Source organism: Sciurus carolinensis, chromosome 4 (genome assembly GCF_902686445.1).
Source record: "Sciurus carolinensis chromosome 4, mSciCar1.2, whole genome shotgun sequence".
Lineage (NCBI taxonomy): Eukaryota > Metazoa > Chordata > Mammalia > Rodentia > Sciuridae > Sciurus > Sciurus carolinensis.
The window spans coordinates 66,056,552-66,079,946 of NC_062216.1; the positions used below are offsets into that span (position 1 = coordinate 66,056,552).

Genomic DNA, 23,395 nt, shown 5'->3' on the forward strand with positions numbered 1-23,395 from the left:
TGAATATAAATTTGCTAAGAGTGATGGATTTTCATATGTCTCAATAGGAAAGCTTTATGCCTGTGAATGGTTTCTCTCCCTGTGTCCTTATTATATGCAATTTTTAAAAATTCAAATAGTTTGTTTTCTTTTAGTTCCTGTTTGTAAGCTTGCAGAATTTACAATTGAACTTAGTTTCACCTTAAAGTAGAGAATTTTAAACTTACCTGATGAAATTAGGTAATAAGAAAGAGGAAAAATCAGATAAAATTAAAGTAAAAATTTGAATTATGAAGTATTTCAAAGAAGTGCAGTTTAAATATTTTCAAGTGTGTATACAAGTACCAAATAAGAAATGTCAAAGTGTAGGTTTTAGGATTTTATTAATATATGAAGATTGTTTACAATTAGAGGGTCTATTTTATTTTTGTGTATATTTTTAAAAAGTTTACACTCATTTGTTGAACAAATATTATTAAATACCTACTATGTATCCAATCTAAAGTATCTACTATGTATCCAGTGTATCACCTGGTTACAGAATGGAAAGTAGATTCAGTGTAGATAAGTTGAAAGCTGGTTAGTTTGTTTAAATGCACTTGGGAGTTTATTACCTTCTGAACTAATGTGTTAGGTGTTGAGATGGAAGATAAGCAGATGGTTTCAAGAGACTGGTAAAAATTTAAAAAGACAACATACAGAAAGTAGTATAACACATATACTATAGTTGAATTGTAACTACTACACAGGTCTAGAAAGAGAACTTTTAACAGCCACCTGGAAGCTGTTTGGGCACATCATCCCTGTCAGAACTCTGCCTCTACCCTCTAAAAGTAAACACTATTCTGGCTTTTGTAGCAAGCATGCCTTTGCTTTTTATTATATGTATCACATCTATATCTCTAATATTACAATAGTTACATTACATTAACATACTAAATTAATATCATTCGTAAGTGCTGCCCCTAAATATTATGGCTTAGTTTTGTCTGTTTTTCAAAAATTTGCTTTAAATTTCTTACAGATTTCCTTTTAATTCCCTGTTTCCTCATGTGGTTCAGTCATTTCTTAGCTTATTAGTTAGAATGATAATTCCATCATCTTTGTGATTTCTGTGTTTATTTCAGTCAAAAGACTTGTCTCTTGGTTTTAAGCTGTATATTCCTGCTTATACGTGTAGTAATCTGTTTCTATAGTATGAACATTTTGGATGCATTGATAATTGAATGCTTCCATTCTGTTGTCTTCCTTAATGAAGTTTTGCTTACAAGAGTTAATTTACTTGTGTTCTTTTCAAGACTTACTTTTGAAACTCTATTAGGGCTGGTTTGGTATAGACTTCCCTCTTAAGGCTTGACCTTTCTGGTGTCTCTGCTAAATGTCTCTGTGTTTACTCCATTTTGACTCTTTGGAACTTGAATTTTTTTCAGGCTCATGGTAGTACAGGTAGTTGCTCAACCCAGTTCCCAGAGAGTTGTTCTTTCTGTAGTTTTCATATGACCTTGTGGAATTTTTCCTGGACATTAGAGCTTAGTATTTGGCCAAAGACTCAAGGGTACCCCACCAGATTAGATAGTGATGCTTTTCTGGTGAGCTTTCTTCTTGGTGTTATTCTGCTCTATAAATTTCCACTGCTTTTAGAAGTCTTACTCACTGATTTGTCTCAAATTCTGTTTGATCTTTCTTTCCCTGTATCATATATAGACAGCAAGTCTGGGCCATCACCTCATGTCTCCTCTCTCAAATTATCATAGTCTCAAATTGCTTGTTGTCTAGTGTCTTAAAACAGTTGTTTCATGCATCTTGTATAATTTTCTAATAGTCTATGACATGTGGGCCAGTCTCTTAGCTCCCGTTATTGTGCTGATCTTGCAGAGAGGGAGAAGTATAGTTGGAGGTTCATTGAAGGATTTGAAGCAGATTAGTACCATGATGTTCTTTCCTATTTTGCCAAGATCACTCCAGTGTTATCTTGAGAATGGACAAAGAAAATGGAAGAAAACTCGGTGGAGTCTGTGTAGTAATTTAAGTTTAAACTAGATTAGAAATGGGTAGATTGAAGAAATATTTTTGGAGATAGAACAATTAGAATCTACTGTAAAATGAGTTGTGGGAAATGTAGATGGGTAGGAGTGAAATGCTGTAGATGGGAAGGAGTGAAAAGCTTGAGCTACTGGGATGGCAGTATTGTTGAAATGAGATGGTGAAGACACATCTCAAATGAAGTGCTAGGCAAAAAGAAAAATCAGTATTAAAAAATGAATTTGATTACTTATTAGTCATCTAAATAGACGTGAAATGGACAGTGAGGTATGAGTCTTGAAATCAGAGCAGAAGGCAGGCCTAGATACTCACCACCAGCATCTCCATTATATGTAAAACTAAGTAGTACAGATCAGTTTTTATTGGCAAAGAGTAGGTTTAGGACTGCTACATAACATTTGGAGGTCTAATTTAGTTTGGATCTTTAAAAGTAAATCTATTTATTTATTTATTTTTAGCCATGATCTTGCTATGTTGCCCAGGCTGCCTGGATGGCTGAAATGATTCTCCCACCTTAGTGTCCTGAGTACCTGAGACTTGGAGGTCTTAATTTAGAAGGAAGAACCTGCAGAGAAGACAGAGAAGAAGCAATTGGAGAAATAAAGAAAATCAGGGGAGGCCAGGCATAGTGGCATACACCTGTAATCCTAACAGGAGGCAGGAGGATTTCAAAACCAGCTTCAGCAATTTAGCAAGGCCCAAAGCAACTTAGTGAGACCCTGTCTCAAAAAATAAAAAGGGCTGGGGACCCTGGTTTGAATCCCTGGTAACAACAACAACAACAACAACAAAAAAAAAAAAAAAAAAAAAAAGAAGAAAATCAGGGAGTGTGATGCCATAACAGTCTAAAGAAACCAAGTATCTAGAAGGGAGTGGGCCATTACTCTGGATGTTTCTGAGAGTTCTAGGAAGGTTAGGACAGAAACATTCATTATATTTAGCAACCTGAATTTGATGGGTGATAATGAGTTATTTTAGTGGAGGAGAAGGAAAAGAAGCCAGATTAGGATGTTGTTGTGCGTAAAGGGATCTTATGAGATATTGTATAATCAATTAAAGCAAAAGGAATAAACAGGAGAGGAGGAAGGAAAGATGGTTGGTATAGACCAGCAGCCTTCAGGCTCGGGTGTTTGTATACATTGGAGTTCAGAAAGACTTTTCAGTGATATGTGGGTAATATGCAGGGCAACTCCAACTTTTCAACTTCCTCTTGTCATTTTCTGAATTTTAGTTGACTGAGAACATCTGTGAGTTTTTCTCTCTCCTTATGCAGTTACACTCTAACTTCATTCATTCTTTAGCTCTCAAGTATTCCTGAGGAAATCTTATAAGACTTCTAGACTTCATCAAAATTCCTCTGATTTTTCTCTTATAGTACTGTGGATGTTTTCTTCTTAACAGTTTTCACAAATGAATTGTACAGTTTTATTTAAAAAATATATTCTTTATTGACATGACAAATATTTGCGTTCTTTCATGGTGCTATAGATTGTTTTGGGTGGTTGGAATGCATTAGGAACAAAAAGGAAAAGATCCATAGTATAGGAGAGGCAAATGTTTGGAGTCAGATTGGCAGGAAAATAGGTTTTATTCAAAATCAGCTTTGAAGAAAGATAGAAGAAATTTTATGTTTCAAATTTCCATCTTCAGAAAACTGAAGTACCAGAAAAGCTTTATGTAAGAGGCAACAAACAAGGACAAAAGTCAGGAAATAGATATGCAGATTTAAGTTAGCCTGTGCTAGACAGGCCAGAGCAGGTAGTTCCTATTCTTAACTTCATGACTTCCCTCTTTATAGTCGGGGCTACCGTGGTGGAGGGTGGCGGGGGGCAGTCTTTTAGGCTTTATTCTCGGTGTAAGGAAATATGGGATGCAGAAAAAAGTTATCAGGAAGTTGCCCTTAATTTCCGAAGGATTCTTGATTTTAGTTTGTTTTAGTACATAATTAATAAACCTAATAATGTAGAAGAGACATTTGAGCCATGACTAAGAGGAGATGAAATGTTCCCTTAGTTGAATGAAAAGAGTTCAGGTAGCCTGTGCAAAGGTCTCAGGGAACTGCAGCATGCCCAGCTTGTTTGAGGAGCAGCAAGGAGTCCTTTGTGACTGAAGCATAGTGATTAGGGAAGATTGATAAGGCATAAACTTTTATAAGCTACCAAGAAGACTTTGGCTGTACTTTAAGTCATAATGGGGACCCAAGACAGGGTTTTCATAATAGGAGTAACAAGGTCAAACTTTTGTTTAAAAGGTTCTCTGCTTAGAATACATTGCAGTGGAGGGCAAGCTCAGTTAGGAGGAGGTTGTTGATTAAAAGTTTTTTTGTTTTTTTTTTTTTTTTTTTTTTAAAGTGTATCATGTTGGGTGGTAGTGTTGCCAAAAACTTGATCTTTGTCCCTGATGCCAATCCAATAATGAGGACATGGTTTTGAGAAAAAGGAAAGGCACTTTTTTTTGGCTTTGCTTTGCAAGCAAAGGAGAAGCACAGGGGACTCCTATTCCAGAGGCTGTGATTCTGCCCATCTGGGAACAGGGGGTTTTAAAGAGGTGTTTCAAAGGCTACATTCCACCTGTTCTGTCAGAGTTGTAATTTAGTTGTTAATATGGGAGCTAGTTATTTCTGAGATCTTCTGGTACCATCCCCAAGATCTAAATTACTTCCATCCTGTGGTGGGTGTGTACTCAAGTGACAGATAACTCTGCCTAGGATGGGGAAGAAAGGTAATTGTTTCTGCTGAGATTGGGTGGGTTGGGGAGGTGGGAGAGGAGAGAAAGAAAACAGTGCCAGAGTAGCAAGGGCTATTCAGAGCATAAAGTGGACCATTGTTATAGTATCAGTGAAAATGGCAAGGAATGCTTAGAGTTTGGAATGTTTTGAGGGCAGAGTTAACTAGATAAGTTTCCTGACTCTGCTTGAGAGAGAATGGAAGACATGAATAAGACTCAGGTTTTAGGCCATAGTAACTTCAAGGGTGGAGTAGCTTTGGAGGCACCATCAGTTTAGTCTTGGGCATGTAACATTTTAAAATGTTTGTTAAACATACAAGTGATACTAGTTAGATATATAAGTTAGGGAGAGGGATATGGAGTTAGGGAGAGGGAAAGTGGAAAGCGGTGGGGTCTGTTAATACAGGTTAAGTATCCCTTAAATGCTTGAGATCAGGGTCTTTTAGAATTTTGAGTTTTTCAGATTTTGGAATATTCACATAGTCTTCAACAATTGGGTACCTGTGATATGAAAATCTGAAATCATAAAATGCTCTGAACTTGAAACTTGAGCATAATATTGTCACTTAAAAGTTTTAGATTTCAGGCTGGGGAGATAGCTCAGTTGGTAGAGTGCTTATCTTGCAAGCACAAGGCCCTGAGTTCGATCCCCAGTACCGCAAAAAAAAAAAAAAAAAAAAAAAAAAAAAAAAAAAGGTTTTAGATTTCATTTTTTCAGGTTAGGGAATGTTCAAACGTGATGATTTGTGGTATAGTATTAGCAGTTAGAAGGGATGTGTAGGTGTTCAGAAATCACTGGTATATAATTTGTTGACTCTAAAATTTAGGATTTCTGTGAGTTCATTAAGACATTTCTTTTAAGAAAAGGTAACTCAGTGAAGTTGCAGTTATATTCTGATTTCTCAAATCATTCTTCCTAGTCAGTCAAGAATGAATAAGTTAGGTGAAATGTATAACTAAAGTATTATCCATCTTTTTTATTATGCTCAAGCATTGTTCAGATGGGAGTATTCTGTGGGCTATTTAGCCCACGGTACTTTGGAAATGTTGATCCATTAATTCAGAGACATTCACAGAATCTGACAAGGGAATTGCCTGAGGTGATCTTATAACTTCAGAATGACCCTTGAAGACCTTTACATCTTTCCTTCCAATCCTGAACTTATTAAATTTTGGGTTAGGGCTGAGATGTAGCTCAGTGGCAAAGTGTTTGCCTCGCATTTGCAAAGCCTGGGTTTGATCCACAGTTTGGGGTGGAGGGTAAATTTTGGGTTTAAAAGAGCTGTGTTTTTCTGACATTTTCTAAAGTTGAACTATTTAGGAAACTTGTTCAACAGTCTTTTTCTTTCTACCTGTAGCCTCACTGGAGAGATCTTCATCATAGGTAAATAGGTGGTTGTTAATTCTGGGGTGGATACTATAGAAAGGATGTTGTCAACCCAGATGTTTTCAATAACTTTGTGCAGTGCAGACTGGTTGTGATAGCTTTCATTTATTTTTCCTGCTAAAAAGGGAACTTTTCTAATCTTTTTGGATCATTTGGAGTTCTGATTATAGGTCTTAGAGTCATGTGAAAGATTAACACACCCCAGCCTGGAGATATGCTGTAATTTCGGATATTGGTGTGACTAATTTTAAATAACCAAATGTTCAGAGTCAGAGACTATTCTGTGGCTTCATGATTGAATTAGACCGAATGTAGTCTGGATTCCCTGATCAACAGGAGAGGGTTGGTCACACAGAAATAAACCAGATACTCACAAGGTTGGAGTAATTACCTTTTGCATACAACTGCCCCTCACTTGCCTTAAAAAAAAAAAAAAAAAACAAAAAAAAAAAACAACCTATTGTGGGGAGGAGGGCACTGACTCTACTTTGCTTCTCTTGTTTAGGAGATGCACCGGAGGTTTGAAAATGCTCCCGATTCTGCCAAGACCAAGGCTCTGCAAACTGTTATTGAGATGAAGGTAAGTGAGAATCTAATAAATCTCATGAAGTATCTTTTTTTTCCATAAAGAATCTTAAGAGTCATGTTTTTCAAGTGTGAGTTTTAGAAAATGGTTGGTAATAATATTTCACTCGTGAGATTGAGAGGGTATTTTAAGACTTAATGAAAATAATTCTTAGAATAGTTCTAATTTCCTTTTAGCTGTACCCCATAATTGAGATCAGACCAAAAAATTTTGTCTTTTGCCTTCAAATAAACTGTTCTCTAACTTCTTGATCTCAGGACCCCATACCTCACATCTTCATTTTTAAGGAAATGCCTGCCAAATAATGATCCTCAGTAACCGGTTGTTCCTTCAAGTAAGAATTGTGTTTCATGAAAAAGTACTCAGTTCAGCTCTCAACTCAGGGCAACACATAAGTCCTGTTGCTCGGGACAACTGTCAAATTTCATTATACAGCAGAAGTGCTTCATGCCTGCCCCTGTTTTGTCACATGAAATATAAAAAAGATGTGTACTTGAAGGTTGAGATTTATTAAAAGCACTGCTTTTTACTGCTTAATCAAGAATATTCTTATAAAATTTCATTTCTTTTTCATTTTTTTCTGTGAATGTCTGCCAATGAAGAATATGATTCCTAGGGTACTTTTGTGTCATTGCCTTGATTTGTGCTAAGGCACTAACAGTTTTGCTCACTGTTGCGATAATACTTTGAGTGCAGTTGCAACATGGTGGAAAAGTCAGACGATACCATAGTATTACTATGGAAATAGTTGTGATACTGCAGATTTTGTAAAAGGATCTAGGGGACACCCAGGGTTCTAGAGATCCTATTAAAAACTCTGCTTTAAATAAATGAATAATTCACAATCTTTAGGCTGTATGGAATGGTGATTGGGAGCTTGCTTTCTGAGGTAAACTCCCTGAATTCAAATCTGGGTATAACACTTGTGTGCCATGGAGCACTTAGTCTCCATGCCTCAGTTTCTTTTCTCTTTCTCTTTTTCTGTGTGGATTGAATCTAGGGCCTTTCATTACTAGGTAAATGCTTTATAGCTGGGCTACAACCTGAGTACATTGTATTTTTTATTTTGAGTTGCTCAGGTTGGGCCTGAACTTGGAATTCTCCTGTCTCAGCTTCTGGAGTAGCTGGGATTTCAGGTGTGCACCACCTGCCTGACCTTAATTTCTTTATTGATAAATGTTGATAAGAGTTTAATTCAGTGGACTATTTTGAGATTTAAATTGGTTAAAACATGTAAAACACTTTGAATAGTATCTTGCACATAGTAAACATACAATCAGTTATCTAGTGCTACTGCAGCTGCTACTATTAATTGTGTTCTTTCTTATAAAGATTTAACATATAGGGACCTATCTCTTATCCCCTTTAAGTTCTTCATATTCCCCCAAAAGCTCCACACTGTTTTGTATTGTGGACTTTGATTTTTTTTTTTTTTTGATTCAACAAGAATACTTAGATACTGGTATATCAATAATTTTGTGTAAATAGATGCTTCTCAAGTACAGTTATAAGAACTGTTCTCCTACAAGTTGGATGATTTCCCCTTAAAACTGTTTATATTGTATATATCTTTATTCTTTTTTAAAAATATTTTTTAGTTATAGATGAACATAATACCTTTATTTTATTTATTTATTTTTATGTGATGCTGAAGATTGAACCCAGTGCCTCATATGTGCTAGGCAAGTGTACTACCACTGAGCTCTAGTCCTATATCTTTATTCTTAATGGTAAAGTAATTTACCATACAAACTCCAAATTAGTGATTTCTGGGTTCTTTGTAGTTATATAATTGGCACTCTTGAATATAATCTTGCAAGAGACTTTAGAATGGTTTAATTGCATTGTTTTACCTTATTCACATTCACCACAGGTTTATTTTGCATGCTATTTCCTGATCCCTATTGATACCTAAGAACAAAACATGAATGTACCTAGATCCACATAATTATTTTTTTACTCATCTTTTGACAGAACAGGGAATTATAATTGTTATTAGTTAGCAGTGGGTCTGTTTTAAGTTGTGTTAATCTTCTGCTGAGAAACAAGAGATTCTGGTGGACCAAAGGGATCAAGTGAATGTTATGCTGAACTCATGACCAAAATAACTGAGTTGCTGAGAATGGGGCATGATCTTGGGAGAATTATGAAGTTCTGGGATAGGCTTTGGGGAAATAGGAAAAGGAATGATCAGTAGTGAAAGAACCCAGTAATCTTCCGGGGGGTGAATTTTCTCCTCTTTTTCTTCCTCCTTTTTCCTTTATTAACCCTTCATCTACCCCCTTCCTTCCTTCCATCCTTTATTTTTCTGCCCCCTTCCTCTTTTCTCCCCATTTTCTTTCTCTCATTTTTTCTTTTTTCTTTAGCAATGGAGGGTCAAGGAAGAATTGCCCAGGGTCTGAGTTTCACTAGGAAGGTACAGCAGAATGATTGGGATGCAAATGAACAGTCCTGGAATGTACCCTATATGTGGAAGAAAGAAGATTCAGATGAACTCACAGTTTGGAGAAAATGTGAATATTAGGGACGTGGAATTCTCTGTGAGGTTGAAGAACGATATAACCAGGGTGAGGATGTGTCAGGCCTGGGTAATAGTTCTGGGTGATGTTGTAATCCAGTGTATGGTCCTGTAAACTGAATAGGTGAAATGGACTGGAAGATGAGGTTATTGGAGTTGAGGATCTCAAAGAATTCTGGCATTGAAATCCTAGGGTGATGATTGACAACTGAAGGGAATTGAATGGAAGGTTGTGAACCTGTGCCAAAGACTTCATAAACTCACAGGAGTGTTTGAGAAGTCCCCAGATGGACTGCATTGAGGAGGGCAGAATGAAAAGGGACCTGGGCTTTTACCTAAAGGACAATAGCATCAAGGAACCAAGAGAAGGCTAACTCTTTACCTTGCCCTTTTGTGGAGCAGGGAGATTATTGGAGAGAGTTTAGGGAAATTATGTCCTTTGGGAAAGCCAGGTTTTACTTGGGACAGGGAGATAACCTTGGAGATTTGAGGTCCTGAGGAAATTTGCAAGGAGTAGAGTATTTCACCAGGCCCAGTGGGGTTGCTTGATTAATGATGGGGGAGCCAGGGCTGGGGAAATAGAGCATGGTAAGGCAAAAAGACTTATTTAGTTATTACACATTCTTGGAGTGAGAAATCTGTTTGGAATAACTGCCCTCAAATAAACCCAGACTTGGTACCATTTGAGTTGATGCTAGAATGAGTTAAAAGTATCAGGCATTACTTTTTCTGACCTAATTTCAGACAACAACCTGGTAGATTCTTTTTCTGGGGAGTCAGTGTCTGCCTCATGGTTTTCAGAGCTGCAGTTGTGGTCTCTTTCTGGGGAGTAGCTTTTTTTTTTTGGTACTGGGAATTGAACCCAGAGGTACTTAACCACTGAGCCACATCCCCAGCCTGTCTAAAATATTTTATTTAGAGACAGGGTCTTACAGAGTTGCTTAGAGCCTTACTAAATTGCTGAGTCTGACTTTGAACTTGTGATCCTCCTGCCTTAGCCTCCCAAGCTGCTGGGATTACAGGTGTGCTCCACCTTGCTGACTGGGGAGTAGCTTTTATGATGCATGCTTTGGTAGTGAGGTGCTGATTTGGTTAAGAGCTGCCTCTCTATCATTGTTTTGTGGGGATAGGGGAGAAGATGGATAAGGTGTTTTGTCCAGGGCAGGTAGGATCTGCCATGTGATGTGCAAAGCTGGATTTCTAACCTGGGGGCTCTGTTGTCTTTTGGAACCCTAGTTTTGCTAGAAAAATGCTGCTTCTTCCTCTTTTTTTTTTTTTTTTTTTTTTTAAACACTGATTCTCTTTTCTAACTCCCAGTGGAAACCTACATTTCACTTTCTTTTAGTCACATGCACATGGCTAGTATTTTAGTCATTTTTAGGGAACTGTATCTTGATACAGACAGAAAAATTTATAGTAAACTTTCAAAAGGGAATTTCATAGTACAATTAAAGTAGTACTCTTATAGGTTGGGAGATGGCATGAGGCTAACTGGTTCGAGATGAATAAATCATAATCCTGGTTGAAGTTTAATTGTTATTTAAACAAATTTTGAACAAAATTCAAGTTTTGACTAGAATAATTTTTTTCTGTGATATATTTTTTAAAGGTATTACAATAAGTGATACAGGGGTATTTTTCCTTTCCTCCTGTCCCTAGACCTGAAAATAGCTGGCTATAGTTGTCTTATGACAGATTCTTAAACTATTTGATCTTCATGCCCTAGGAGTTAAGATGGCAAGGAAAGTCAACAAAGAAATCCTTGAGGTAAAGTGGGAAAGGAAGTCAATTTCAAAGTTGCTTCTCAAAGGGATGTTTTTCCCTAAAGCTTCAAGTAAAATAAAGCTATACTTAATTTATACTTTTTTTTTTTTGCAATTATTACTTTGTTATTTTTATTATTTAATTTATACTCTTTAAGGTCCCCATTTCTTAGGCAAACAAATGTGTGCAACTACAAATATGAAACTCATCATTCCATGCAGGTATTTTCATGTGATTGATGACATCTCAAGTAATCTGAGGATAAATTAGGTACTGTGAAAAACAAAATCAAGGAATTGAATATAGAGGGATCTAATACTAGAAGGTGATATTTGTGGTAAGGATGATTATTTACAAGACCAGTGATTTTTATTTACTTATTTTATTTACAAGGTTTTTGCTATGTGGCCCAGGGTGGCCGTAAACTGTAAGGTTCAAGTGATTCTCTTGCCTCAGCCTTCTGAGTAGCTGGAACTATAGGGATGTGCCAATGTGCCCAGTTTTTTTTTTTTTTTTAATTATTAAGTATTTCAATTGTATGGAGAAGTATAGAGAATAAGATTGCTAATGTTATAAAAAGTACTTGTTAGTGTTCTCATACCTTTGTTTTTCTGAAATGAAATGCTATAAAATTTTTACTATACATAGATAGTTATATAAATTATGATATAAATCTTTCAAACCCTCTTACTCTTTCCCTCTCCTTAGGGCAGAAACATGCCTTATAAGGGTCACTAAGTAAAATGATAAACTATTGGTGTTAGAAAAACCTTTCCTGTCCCCCCGCCACTAGAAATTTGTTAACCCATAAAGTGCAAAGAAACTTTAACCATTTTCCCATTGCTTCTGTGTCTCTAATTATCTCAATTTTGATAGAAAAGGTTTAGAACTAGAGGAAGAGATACAGAGAATCATATTGTGAATACGAGAGTCCTCCTCCCCTTACTTAGATGACTATGAAGGAGGTATTTAGAACCAAGGCACCAAATCTGGCAGCAATTTTTTTGTGTACTTATTTATCTTCACTAATATTAATATTTTAAAAGCCCTAGTTATTCAACTTCTCTGAGTTTTTGTGAATACTTTAATGTCGGATTCTTCCATTATCCTCAGGATTCAAAAATTTCCTCTATGGAGCGTGGGCTCCGGGACCTGGAAGAGGAAATTCAGATGCTGAAATCAAATGGGGCTTTGAGTACTGAAGAACGGGAGGAAGAAATGAAGCAAATGGAAGTGTATCGCAGCCATTCTAAATTTATGAAAAACAAGGTAGTGGTTTGTAATACTACTTTAGTTCATAGGAGTGGTATGAAATATTGATGCATATTTTATTTCCTTAGTGATGATAAAGATCTACGTTATTGTTTTATCAGACATTGGGAAAGTATTCTTTTAAATGGAACTTTCCCAGAATTAAGGTTAGAATTACCTACATCATACATTATTGTAAGTTTTTATTTAAAAGAAAATTGCTTCTATGAGACAAAATATTTTGTTATAATTTAACTTACCTATTTATGAGTACTTTTGAGATGATTTAGTAGAATTATATCCAGATGTGTTTTTTCTCATTATATGAGACTCCCAGTTCTCTACCTCTTGTGAAGTATTTGAAGTCAAAATCCCAAGAGACTGAATCCATCTTTTTTTTTTTTTTTTCTTCCCTGAAATGGGTTAAATGAAACTGTGTTTCCCCCTTAATACAGTTCCATAAAGGAAAGCTCTGTGCTGTATTCCTTGGAGAAGGTCCATTTGCCCTCAGGCTTATTGCTTCCCATGTGCATTTCAGGCATACGTGTAGTAAGATAGATACCATGGAGACTTGTCAGTGTGTATTTAAAAATCAGTCACATTATTTCTTCCTTATATTCAAAGTCATTTAGTTTGAGTTGATAAACTGTTTAGGCAAGTTGAACGATTTAGTTTATTACAGTTATCAATTTTGTTGTAATTTAATTAAAAATTATAATTTTAACAATGGAAATGTTAAAAAAAATTTTTAATTGTAGGTGGACACCTTCATTTATTTATTTATTTATTCATTCATTTATTTATTTTGGTACTGGGGATTGAACTCCTGGAGTCTGGAGCACTGAGCCATATCCCCAGCCCTATTTTTGTATTTTATTTGAAGACAGGATCTCACTGAGTTGCTTAGTGCCTTGCTGTTGCTGAGGCTGGTTTTGAACTCTGCAATTCTCTTGTCTCAGCCTCCTGAGTCCCTGGGATTACAGGCATGTGCCACCATGCCCACCCGGAGACATCATTATTTTTATATATTTATTTTTATGTGGTGCTGTGGATCGAGCCCAACGCCTTATACGAGCTAGGCAAGCGCTCTACCACTAAGCCATAACCCCAGCCCCCTAACAGTAAAATTTTAACTTGACAGTATCTCTCCACTGTATTACCCAAAATGATATCCTGGAACTGAAAACTGAAACATTCCCAGAAGTGTAAAGGGATGACATAGTGGTAACTCCTTTTCACATATCTGGCTTCTTGTTGTAGTTCCCACACCTGACATATAAGTTTATAGAGTATTTTTCTACTATTAAGAATCTATTATCAATGATAATCTGACAATTTCATGTTAATTTTAGAATTTAAAAATTCACATATCCAACTTTCTATTAGCTTGGATTTTTTACACTTTGAGAACAAAATGTACTGCAATAATGCAATAATAATGCTTCCCATTTGTTGAGAGAACATTCCAGTTCATTTAAAAAAGAAACAATCCTGTGAATACCGAGAAACCATCTATGTCCCTTTGAAGAGGGAATTAGGGGAACAGATTTGTGTTACATGAGTTATTGTTATTTCCAGTGGCCATTCTGGCTCAAAAGTAATTAATAAGAGGACCTAAGTTGACACCTGAGTGAAAAAGAATAACAATGTCGTGACAGGTAGAGCAACTGAAGGAGGAACTAAATTCGAAAGAGGCTCAAGGGGAGGAGCTGAAAAAGAGAGCAGCTGGTCTTCAGGCTGAGGTCTTTGCCGTAAGATTTACCCCTTTGTGTGCAGTGATCCCACAATGGGACCCTGCCAGCTCTGGCTTCTGGGTGGCTTACACTTTCATTCTCCATGGTTGGCAACTTTGCCCACCACTAGCACTAACCAGCCTGCTCTGCTCTTTAACTGACTCCTGTTCACCAGTTTGACCAATATGCCACTCTGTATGCACTGAGCCCTTGTGTTTTCTGGAAGCCCTATAACCTGGTTCTTTATTGTTGCTTTTGCCCCTCTATAGGTAGTATTTCAAAACTTGTTTTTTCCCCTCAAGTGATTATTACTAGATACTTGTTGTATATGAATGGTGGTTTTTTTTTTTCTTCTTACATGCAGAAATTGTGATATGTTTTAGGCTCATCACCTGGAGTTCATTTGAACTTGAAATTCTGAAGTATAGTACCTCTTATGTAGACATTGTTTTTAAATTCTCACTAAAGTGATTTTGCAACAATTTTTATTTAGGGCAAATGGATATAAAATAGTCAGTTTCTTTAGAGTTATCTAGTAAATTAGAATTAGTGTGTGACATATCAAGTATCTAAATCTATCTAATTCAACCTTCTGTTTAATGAACTTAATGTTCCATTTCAGAACATAATAATAAAATAGCTAACATTGCACATTTATTGTAAGCTCTTTATAACCTTCTGAGTTTATCAACCCTAATTTATAGATGGGAAACAGAATAATGCCTAGGAACACACAAGTCAGGGTTTGATTTTACACAAGCAGTCTGGTTTTCAGAAACTGCCTGTTAGCTCTTCAGTTCTGCCCTGTATTCAGTTTTGTACACATCTGTCAATATGACAGGAAAAACTTCTTATTGAAATAATTGTTGGCTAACACTATAATGCAGAATAGAAAAAAATCTTGTGCTAATTTGGTATGTTTGCTGCTTATGGACCACTTTATAGTATTGATAAAAAGCCATTTTGTTTGAAAGAGTCTAATTTGGCTGATACCTTGACCTTGTATTGTCTAGAGAAGATAATATATTATTTCCTTTATTCTCTTAGCTACTGTTATTCATTTCTGTGTAATATCAGGCTAAAGGGTTTCATACATTGTTTTATTGAATCCCTAAACAATATAGTGACATTGGTATAATTTATCCCTGTTACAAGTTAGGAGACCAAAACTTAAAGAGGCAGAGTAATTGTTCAGAGACACATAACTTGCTCAGCCTAATGTGTGGCTGACTGCAAAATCTTGTGCTTATGACTTTTGTTTCATATTTTCTTCTTGTTTATAATATTCTTTCCCTTTCTGAGTCTTTAAGGAAAATTTATGCTTCTAAATTTCTTTTAAAATATTTTCTTTCCTTTTTCTGTCTTTCCTATCAGTATAACTGTATGTGAAGCTTATTCAATAATGCAGATGATGAGGAAACTGAGATTTTATATTTTTTTTTCCTATGATTGGAAGTAGCTGGAAATTTGAATAACCTTTAGGCCATAGTTCTTTACTAAGGAAGTGGTAATACTTTGCACATTTCTTCTGAATATTCATTCATAAAACAGATACATTTTTAGTACAACTGTGTGTTAGGGATAGAATAATAGTAATATGAATTATTTGTTGGTAAAGGGATATCATCATCATTACTAGTACTTGGCATACAATAGGCATATAGAAATATTTGTTGCATAAATGAATAACTATCTGTAAACAGATTTCATGTATATGAAAAAAATGCTTCTTTTTTGTTGAAATGGAAGACTAAATTAGAAATTTATTTTTAGTGTTTCTTTAAAGTTTAATTTTCCAGTAAAATTTAATTTTTTTCCTCTTGGAAATTGTAAAAGCTTTGTCCCTTTTACCTAAGATTATTACAATAAAGTACTTTATATGCATTAGTTTTTTAAAACATAAAGGACTTGTAGGGTTGTGGGGTTCTCTGGCTCATGCCTATAATACCAGCTACTCAGGAGGCTGAGGCAGGTGGATGACAAGTTTGAGGCCAATCTTGACAACTTGATGAGACCGTGTCTCAAAATAAAAAGGACCTGGGAGGCGATCCAAGATGGCGGCCTAGAGGGGGACTGCACCCCCAGTCGCTCCAGAACCCAGGAGTTAAGAAGGGGAGGCATTGAGAGACTCGGACTGAAATAGAGCCATGGGTGAGTCTGCCCACTGGGTAAAGCTCGGCCAGGGTGACAGGCCCAGATAGAGGTGGCTTATCGGAGCCGGGCAGGGCAGCTAGAGTCATCCACAGGCAGCCCTGCGCACTCGGGCGGTGGGCCCTGCCCACACAGCCAGCTTCTCCAGGTTCTCGGAATGGAACTGGCCCGCTAGTGAGAGCCTTTCTGACCAAAACAAGCTCCGAGTCCCGGAGCCACTGCAGCACAGCGTACTCCGGCAACGAACCAGCGGAGAGCCTCGATCCGCAAGCAGCCTCTGGGATCAGGGCAGGGCAGCCAGAGACCGCTTCAGGCGGCTCTGCCCACTCCGGCTGCAGGCTCTCTTCACGGGGCTATCCAAGATGGCGGCCTAGAGGGAGACTGCACCCCCAGTCGCTCCAGAACCCAGGAGTTAAGAAGGGGAGGCATTGAGAGACTCGGACTGAAATAGAGCCACGGGTGAGTCTGCCCACTGGGTAAAGCTCAGCCCGGGTGGCAGGCCCATATAGAGGTGGCTTATTGGAGACGGGCAGGGCAGCTAGAGTCTTCCCAAGGTAGCCTTCCACACTCTGGCAGTGGGCTCCTCCCACATGGCCAGCTGCACGGTGCAGGCCCACAGTGAGAGCATTTCCGCACAGAGCCAGTTCCAAACCGTGGAACCAGTAGGGGGCTAGGGGCAGTTTTCTTCAGATGAGCTGCTTTATCAGATTCCTCCAAGACATCAGGCACTGAAGGCTGGGAGGTGATACACTGGAAATCTACCGGGACACTATAAGCCAATAGTGGAAAACTGCAGTATCTCAGGGTCCCACTGACAACTGACCAATATGAGAAAACAAGGGAAGAAAATGTCCCAAACAAACCTAGATACTACATCAATAAAACCCAATGACAGCACAGCAGAAGAAATGTCAGAAAGGGAGTTCAGAATGTACGTAATTAAAACGATCAGAGAAGCTAATGAGGAGATGAAAGAGCAAATGCAGGCATTGAAGGAGGAGATGAAAGAGCAAATGCAGGCATTAAATGATCGCACCAACCAACAGTTAAAAGACCAAATACGGGAAGCAAGAGATCATTTCAATAAAGAGTTAGAGATACTGAAAAAAAAAACCAAACTGAAATCCTTGAAATGAAGGAAATAATAAACCAAGTTAAAAACTCCATAGAAAGCATAACCAATAGGATAGAACACCTGGAAGACAGAACCTCAGACATTGAAGACAAATTATTTAATCTTGAAAGCAAAGTTGGCCAAACAGAAAAGATGGTAAGAAATCATGAACAGAATCTACAAGAATTATGGGATATCATGAAAAGGCCAAATTTAAGAATTATTGGGATTGAGGAAGGCTTAGAGAAACAAACCAAAGGAATGAACAATCTATTCAATGAAATAATAACAGAAAATTTCCCAAATCTGAAGAATGAAATGGAAAACCAAGTACAAGAGGCTTATAGAACTCCAAACATACAAAATTACAACAGACCCACACCAAGGCACATTATTATGAAAATAACTAACATACAAAATAAAGACAGAATTTTAAAGGCCGCGAGAGAAAAGAATCAAATTACATTCAGAGGGAAACCAATAAGAATATCGGCAGATTTTTCAATCCAGACCCTAAAAGCTAGAAGGGCCTGGAACAACATATACCAAGCCCTGAAAGAAAACGGATGCCAACCAAGAATCTTATACCCAGCAAAACTTACCTTCAAATTTGACGATGAAATAAGATCCTTCCATGATAAACAAAAGCTAAAGGAATTTACAAAAAGAAAGCCAGCATTACAGAACATTCTCAGCAAAATATTCCATGAGGAAGAGATGAAAAACAATGATGCAAATCAGCAACAGGAGGCGCTAGCCTAGAGGAATAGCCAAATAAAGGAGAAACCAAATCATGTCAAAAACAAATATGAGTCAATTGACTGGGAATACAAATCATATCACAATAATAACCCTGAATGTTAATGGCCTGAATTCATCAATCAAAAGACACAGACTGGCAGATTGGATTAAAAAGAAAAATCCAACAATATGCTGCCTGCAAGAGACTCATCTCATAGAAAGAGACACCCATAGACTAAAGGTGAAAGGATGGGTAAAAACATACCATGCACACGGACACAGCAAAAAAGCTGGAGTATCCATCCTCATCTCAGATAATGTGGACTTCAAACCAAAACTAGTCAGAAGTGATAAAGAAGGACATTACATGCTGCTTAAGGGAAGCATAAATCAGCAAGACATAACAATCATAAATATCTATGCCACAAACAGTGGCTCATCCACGTACGTCAAACAAATCCTTCTCAATTCCAGAAATCAAATAGACCACAACACAATAATACTAGGCGATTTTAACACACCTCTCTCACCACTGGATAGATCGTCCAAACAAAAATTGAATAAAGAAACTATAGATCTCAACAACACAATCAGCAATTTAGACTTAACGGACATATATAGAATATACCATCCAACAAAGAACGAATACACTTTCTTCTCAGCAGCACATGGATCCTTCTCTAAAATAGACCATATTTTATGCCACAAAGCTACTGTTAGCAAATACAAGAAGATAGAGATACTACCTTGTACTCTATCAGATCATAATGGATTGAAATTAGAAATAAATGACAGAATAAAAAACAGAAACTTCTCCAATACCTGGAGACTAAATAATACACTATTATATGATGAATGGATAACAGAAGACATCAGGAGGGAAATAAAAAAATTCTTAGAAGCAAACGAGAACAAAGACACATCATATCAAAATCTCTGGGACACTATGAAAGCAGTACTTAGAGGAAGATTTATTTCATGGGGTGCATTCAAAAAAAGAAGTAGAAGTCAGCAAATAAACGACTTAACACTACAGCTCAAAGCACTAGAAAAAGAAGAGCAGACCAATACCAAAAGTAGTAGAAGACAGGAAATAGTTAAAATCAGAGCCGAAATCAATGAAATCGAAACAAAAGAAACAATCGGAAAAATTAACAAAATAAATAGTTGGTTCTTTGAAAAAGTAAATAAAATTGATAAACCCTTAGCCACACTAACAAAGAGAAAGAGGGAGAAAACTCAAATTACTAAAATTCGGAATGAACAAGGAAACATCACAACAGACACGAGTGAAATACAAAACAATTAGAAGCTATTTCAAAAATCTATACTCCAACAAAACAGAAAACCTCAAAGACATCAACAAATTTCTAGAGACATATGAACTACCTAAACTGAACGAGGAGGACATACACAACTTAAATAAACCAATTTCAAGCAATGAAATAGAAGAGGTCATCAAAAGCCTACCAACAAAGAAAAGTCCAGGACCAGATGGGTTCTCAGCCGAGTTCTACAAAACCTTTAAAGAAGAGCTCATTCCAATACTCCTCAAACTATTCCATGAAATAGAAGAGGAGGGAACCCTCCCAAACTCGTTCTATGAAGCCAATATCACCCTGATACCTAAACCAGACCGAGACACATCGAGGAAAGAAAATTTCAGACCAATATCCTTAATGAACATCGATGCAAAAATTCTCAACAAAATTTTAGCAAATCGCATACAAATATATATTAAAAAGATAGTGCACCACGATCAAGTGGGTTTTATCCCAGGGATGCAAGGTTGGTTCAACATTCGGAAATCAATAAATCTCATTCACCATATCAACAGACTTAAAGTTAAGAATCACATGATTATTTCAATAGATGCAGAAAAAGCATTCGATAAAATACAGCATCCATTCATGCTCAAAACACTAGAAAAAATTGGGGTAGTGGGAACATTCCTAAACATTATAAAGGCCATCTATGCTAAGCCCATGGCTAATATCATTCTAAATGGTGAAAAACTGAAAGCGTTCCCCCTAAAAACTGGAACAAGGCAGGGATGCCCTCTTTCACTGCTTCTATTCAACATCGTCCTTGAGACTCTAGCCAGAGCAATCAGACAAACCAAAGAAATTAAAGGGATACGAATAGGAAAAGAAGAACTCAAACTATCCCTGTTCGCTGATGACATGATTATATATTTAGAGGAACCTGGAAATTCCACCAGAAAACTTTTAGAACTCATAAGTGAATTCAGTAAAGTAGCAGGTTACAAGATCAATGCTCATAAATCCAATGCATTTTTATACATAAGTGATGAATCTTCAGAAAGAGAAATTAGGAAAACTACCCCATTCACCATAGCATCGAAAAAAATAAAATACTTGGGAATCAATCTCACAAAAGAGGTGAAAGACCTCTACAATGAGAACTACAGAACACTAAAGAAAGAAATTCAAGAAAACCTTAGAAGATGGAAAGATCTCCCATGTTCCTGGATAGGCAGAATTAATATTGTCAAAATGGCCATACTACCTAAAGTGCTATACAGATTCAATGCAATTCCAATTAAAATCCCAATGATGTACCTTGCAGAAATAGAGCAAGCAATTATGAAATTCATCTGGAAGAATAAAAAACCTAGAATAGCTAAAGCAATCCTCAGTAGCAAGAGCGAAGCAGTGGCTATTGCAATACCAGATCTTCAACTCTACTACAAAGCAATAGTAACAAAAACGGCATGGTATTGGTACCAAAATAGACAGGTAGATCAATGGTACAGAATAGAGGACATGGACACAAACCCAAATAAATACAATTTTCTCATACTAGACAAAGGTTCCAACAATATGCAATGGAGAAAAGTTTCCCTCTTCAACAAATGGTGCTGGGAAAACTGGAAAACCATATGCAATAGAATGAAATTAAACCCCTATCTCTCACCCTACACAAAACTCAACTCAAAATGGATCAAGGACCTCGGAATCAGACCAGAGACCCTGCATCTTATAGAAGAAAAAGTAGGTCCAAATCTTCAGCTTGTTGGCTTAGGATCAGACTTCCTTAACAGGACTCCCATAGCACAAGAAATAAAAGCAAGCATCAACAACTGGGATAGATTCAAACTTAAAAGCTTTCTCTCAGCAAAGGAAACTATCAGAAATGTGACGAGAGAGCCTACGGAGTGGGAGAATATCTTTGCCAACCATACCTCAGATAGAGCGCTAATTTCCAGAATCTATAAAGAACTCAAAAAACTCTACACGAAGAATACAAATAATCCAATCAACAAATGGGCTAAGGAAATGAACAGACACTTCACAGAAGAAGATGTACAAGTAATCAACAGATATATGAAAAAATGTTCAACATCCCTAGTAATAAGGGAAATGCAAATCAAAACTACCCTAAGATTTCATCTCACCCCAATTAGAATGGCGATTATCAAGAATACAAGCAACAATAGGTGTTGGCGAGGATGTGGTGAAAAAGGAACACTCATACATTGCTGGTGGAGTTGCAAATTAGTGCAGCCACTCTGGAAAGCAGTGTGGAGATTCCTCAGAAAGCTTGGAATGGAAACACCATTTGACCCAGCTATCCCACTCCTTGGCCTATACCCAAAGAACTTAAAATCAGCATACTACAGAGATACAGCCACATCAATGTTCATTGCTGCTCAATTCACCATAGCCAGATTGTGGAACCAACCTAGATACCCTTCAGTTGATGAATGGATAAAGAAACTGTGGCATATTTATACAATGGAATATTACTCCGCAATGAAGAATGATAAAATTATGGCATTTGTAGGCAAATGGTCGAAATTGGAGAATATCATGCTAAGTGAGATAAGCCAGTCTCAAAAAACTAAAGGACGAATGATCTCGCTGATAAGCGGATGAGGACATATAATGGGGGGCAGGAGGGGCTAGTATTAGGTTTAGGGTTAGGTTTAGAGTTAGGCTAAGGAGAGCGGTAAGAATGAAGGAAAGAAGGACTGTGTAGAGGGAAAAGAGGGGTGGGAGAGGTGGGGGGGAGGGGAAAAATAAAATAAACATCATTACCCTATGTAAACGTAAAAAAAAAAAAAAAAAAAAAAAAAAAAAAAAAAAGGACCTGGGAATGTAGTTAAGTGGTAAAGCACCCTTGAGCTCAGTCCCTAGTACTACCAGAAAGAAAAAAGAAAGAAAAAGAAGAGGACTTTTCATTTAATCAGTGATAATGAAATTACTGACTTTTTGTTAAATTTATACTTTCAACAGTGTCTTTTAGTACCTTGCTGGGTAGTAGACTTCATGTAAAAGCAGATCTAATATCTGTTTATTTGGCATACATTTAGAATAAAAGACTTTAAAAAATTCTTAGAAATAATAGGAATGTAAAGGAAATGTTTGAAAGAAAGTATTTTCTATGTTAAGAGAGATTTTTATGAGATAATGAATGGCATCAGTTGATATATGGGTTATCCTTTCAGAATAACGAACTTCAAATTACACATGTAGGTTATTTTTATTTTTTTACTTTTTATGTGGTTCTGAGAATCAAACCCAGTGTCTCACATGCTAGGCAAGTGCTTTACCACTGAGCCACAATCCCAGCTCCAACATGTTGGTTTTTACAGAGAGATTTTATGCATTCTTTATTTAGGTCACATACTTTTATCCATTTTGATGGTATGACATGTTGTAGGTGATAGAACTTTATAGATAAAATCTTTTTTTTAAGGTCTATACATTTAATTCATAAAAATTATAGGATTAAAACAACACATGTGTGTAATGCCTTATAGCACTGAAAGAAACTTTTTAGGGCTTTTATGAAACTTAAGAATGAGAATAAAACTTAACAACAAAAAAAATAGAGATGCAGCCCTGTCTTTTGAATTTAAATAGTAGTACCAGGAGATTTCTTGTTTTTCTTCTGTTGTTTATGTACATTAATCTCACATTTGGTCCATCATGTTCTGGAGAGGTCTGACTTAATAAAATGGTTACTGCTTTTTCAGGACAGTAGAGTTTAGGTGCTTACTGTTATCTCACAGTCATCTAATTGAGTTGGGATTTTATTTCCCTCTCTTTCTTTTCTAAAGAGTATCAAAGAATATTTTGAAGACAACAACTGAAAACTGGAAATTTCTCTGTTTGTTGAATAAGCTTCATTTTTAGGGGAGGTGGAGGTGGTGGTGGGATCCAAGATTAGATGATAAAAGAAGATGAATATATCATATTTATTTATTTACTTACTTACTTACTTACTTGCCATGCTGGGAAATGAATCAGGACCTTATGCCTGCTAGGGAAGCCCTGTACCACTCAGCTACACTCCTGGCCCCTGTCCTAGTTTTATGTATTGTGATTTAAATTTGTCAGAGGTTCAGATGAGAGGTGGTTATTCATTTCCTTTT

At 36.7% G+C, this 23,395-nt stretch overlaps 1 protein-coding gene across 10 annotated transcripts in view; it reads left to right on the top strand.

The window, feature by feature from the left end:
- Positions 1-23,395, top strand: part of Erc1 (ELKS/RAB6-interacting/CAST family member 1) — a 550,337-nt gene that overhangs the window by 117,293 nt on the left and 409,649 nt on the right. For 5 of the 10 annotated variants that reach the window (XM_047548602.1, XM_047548607.1, XM_047548608.1 and 2 more), the window contains exons 4-5: positions 6,642-6,716; positions 12,118-12,273. In XM_047548602.1, the coding sequence (XP_047404558.1) occupies positions 6,642-6,716; positions 12,118-12,273 (231 nt within the window). Of the gene's footprint in view, positions 1-6,641; positions 6,717-12,117; positions 12,274-13,913; positions 14,007-23,395 lie in introns of all 10 variants that reach the window. The other 5 variants (XM_047548601.1, XM_047548603.1, XM_047548605.1 and 2 more) reach the window with 2 other exon arrangements.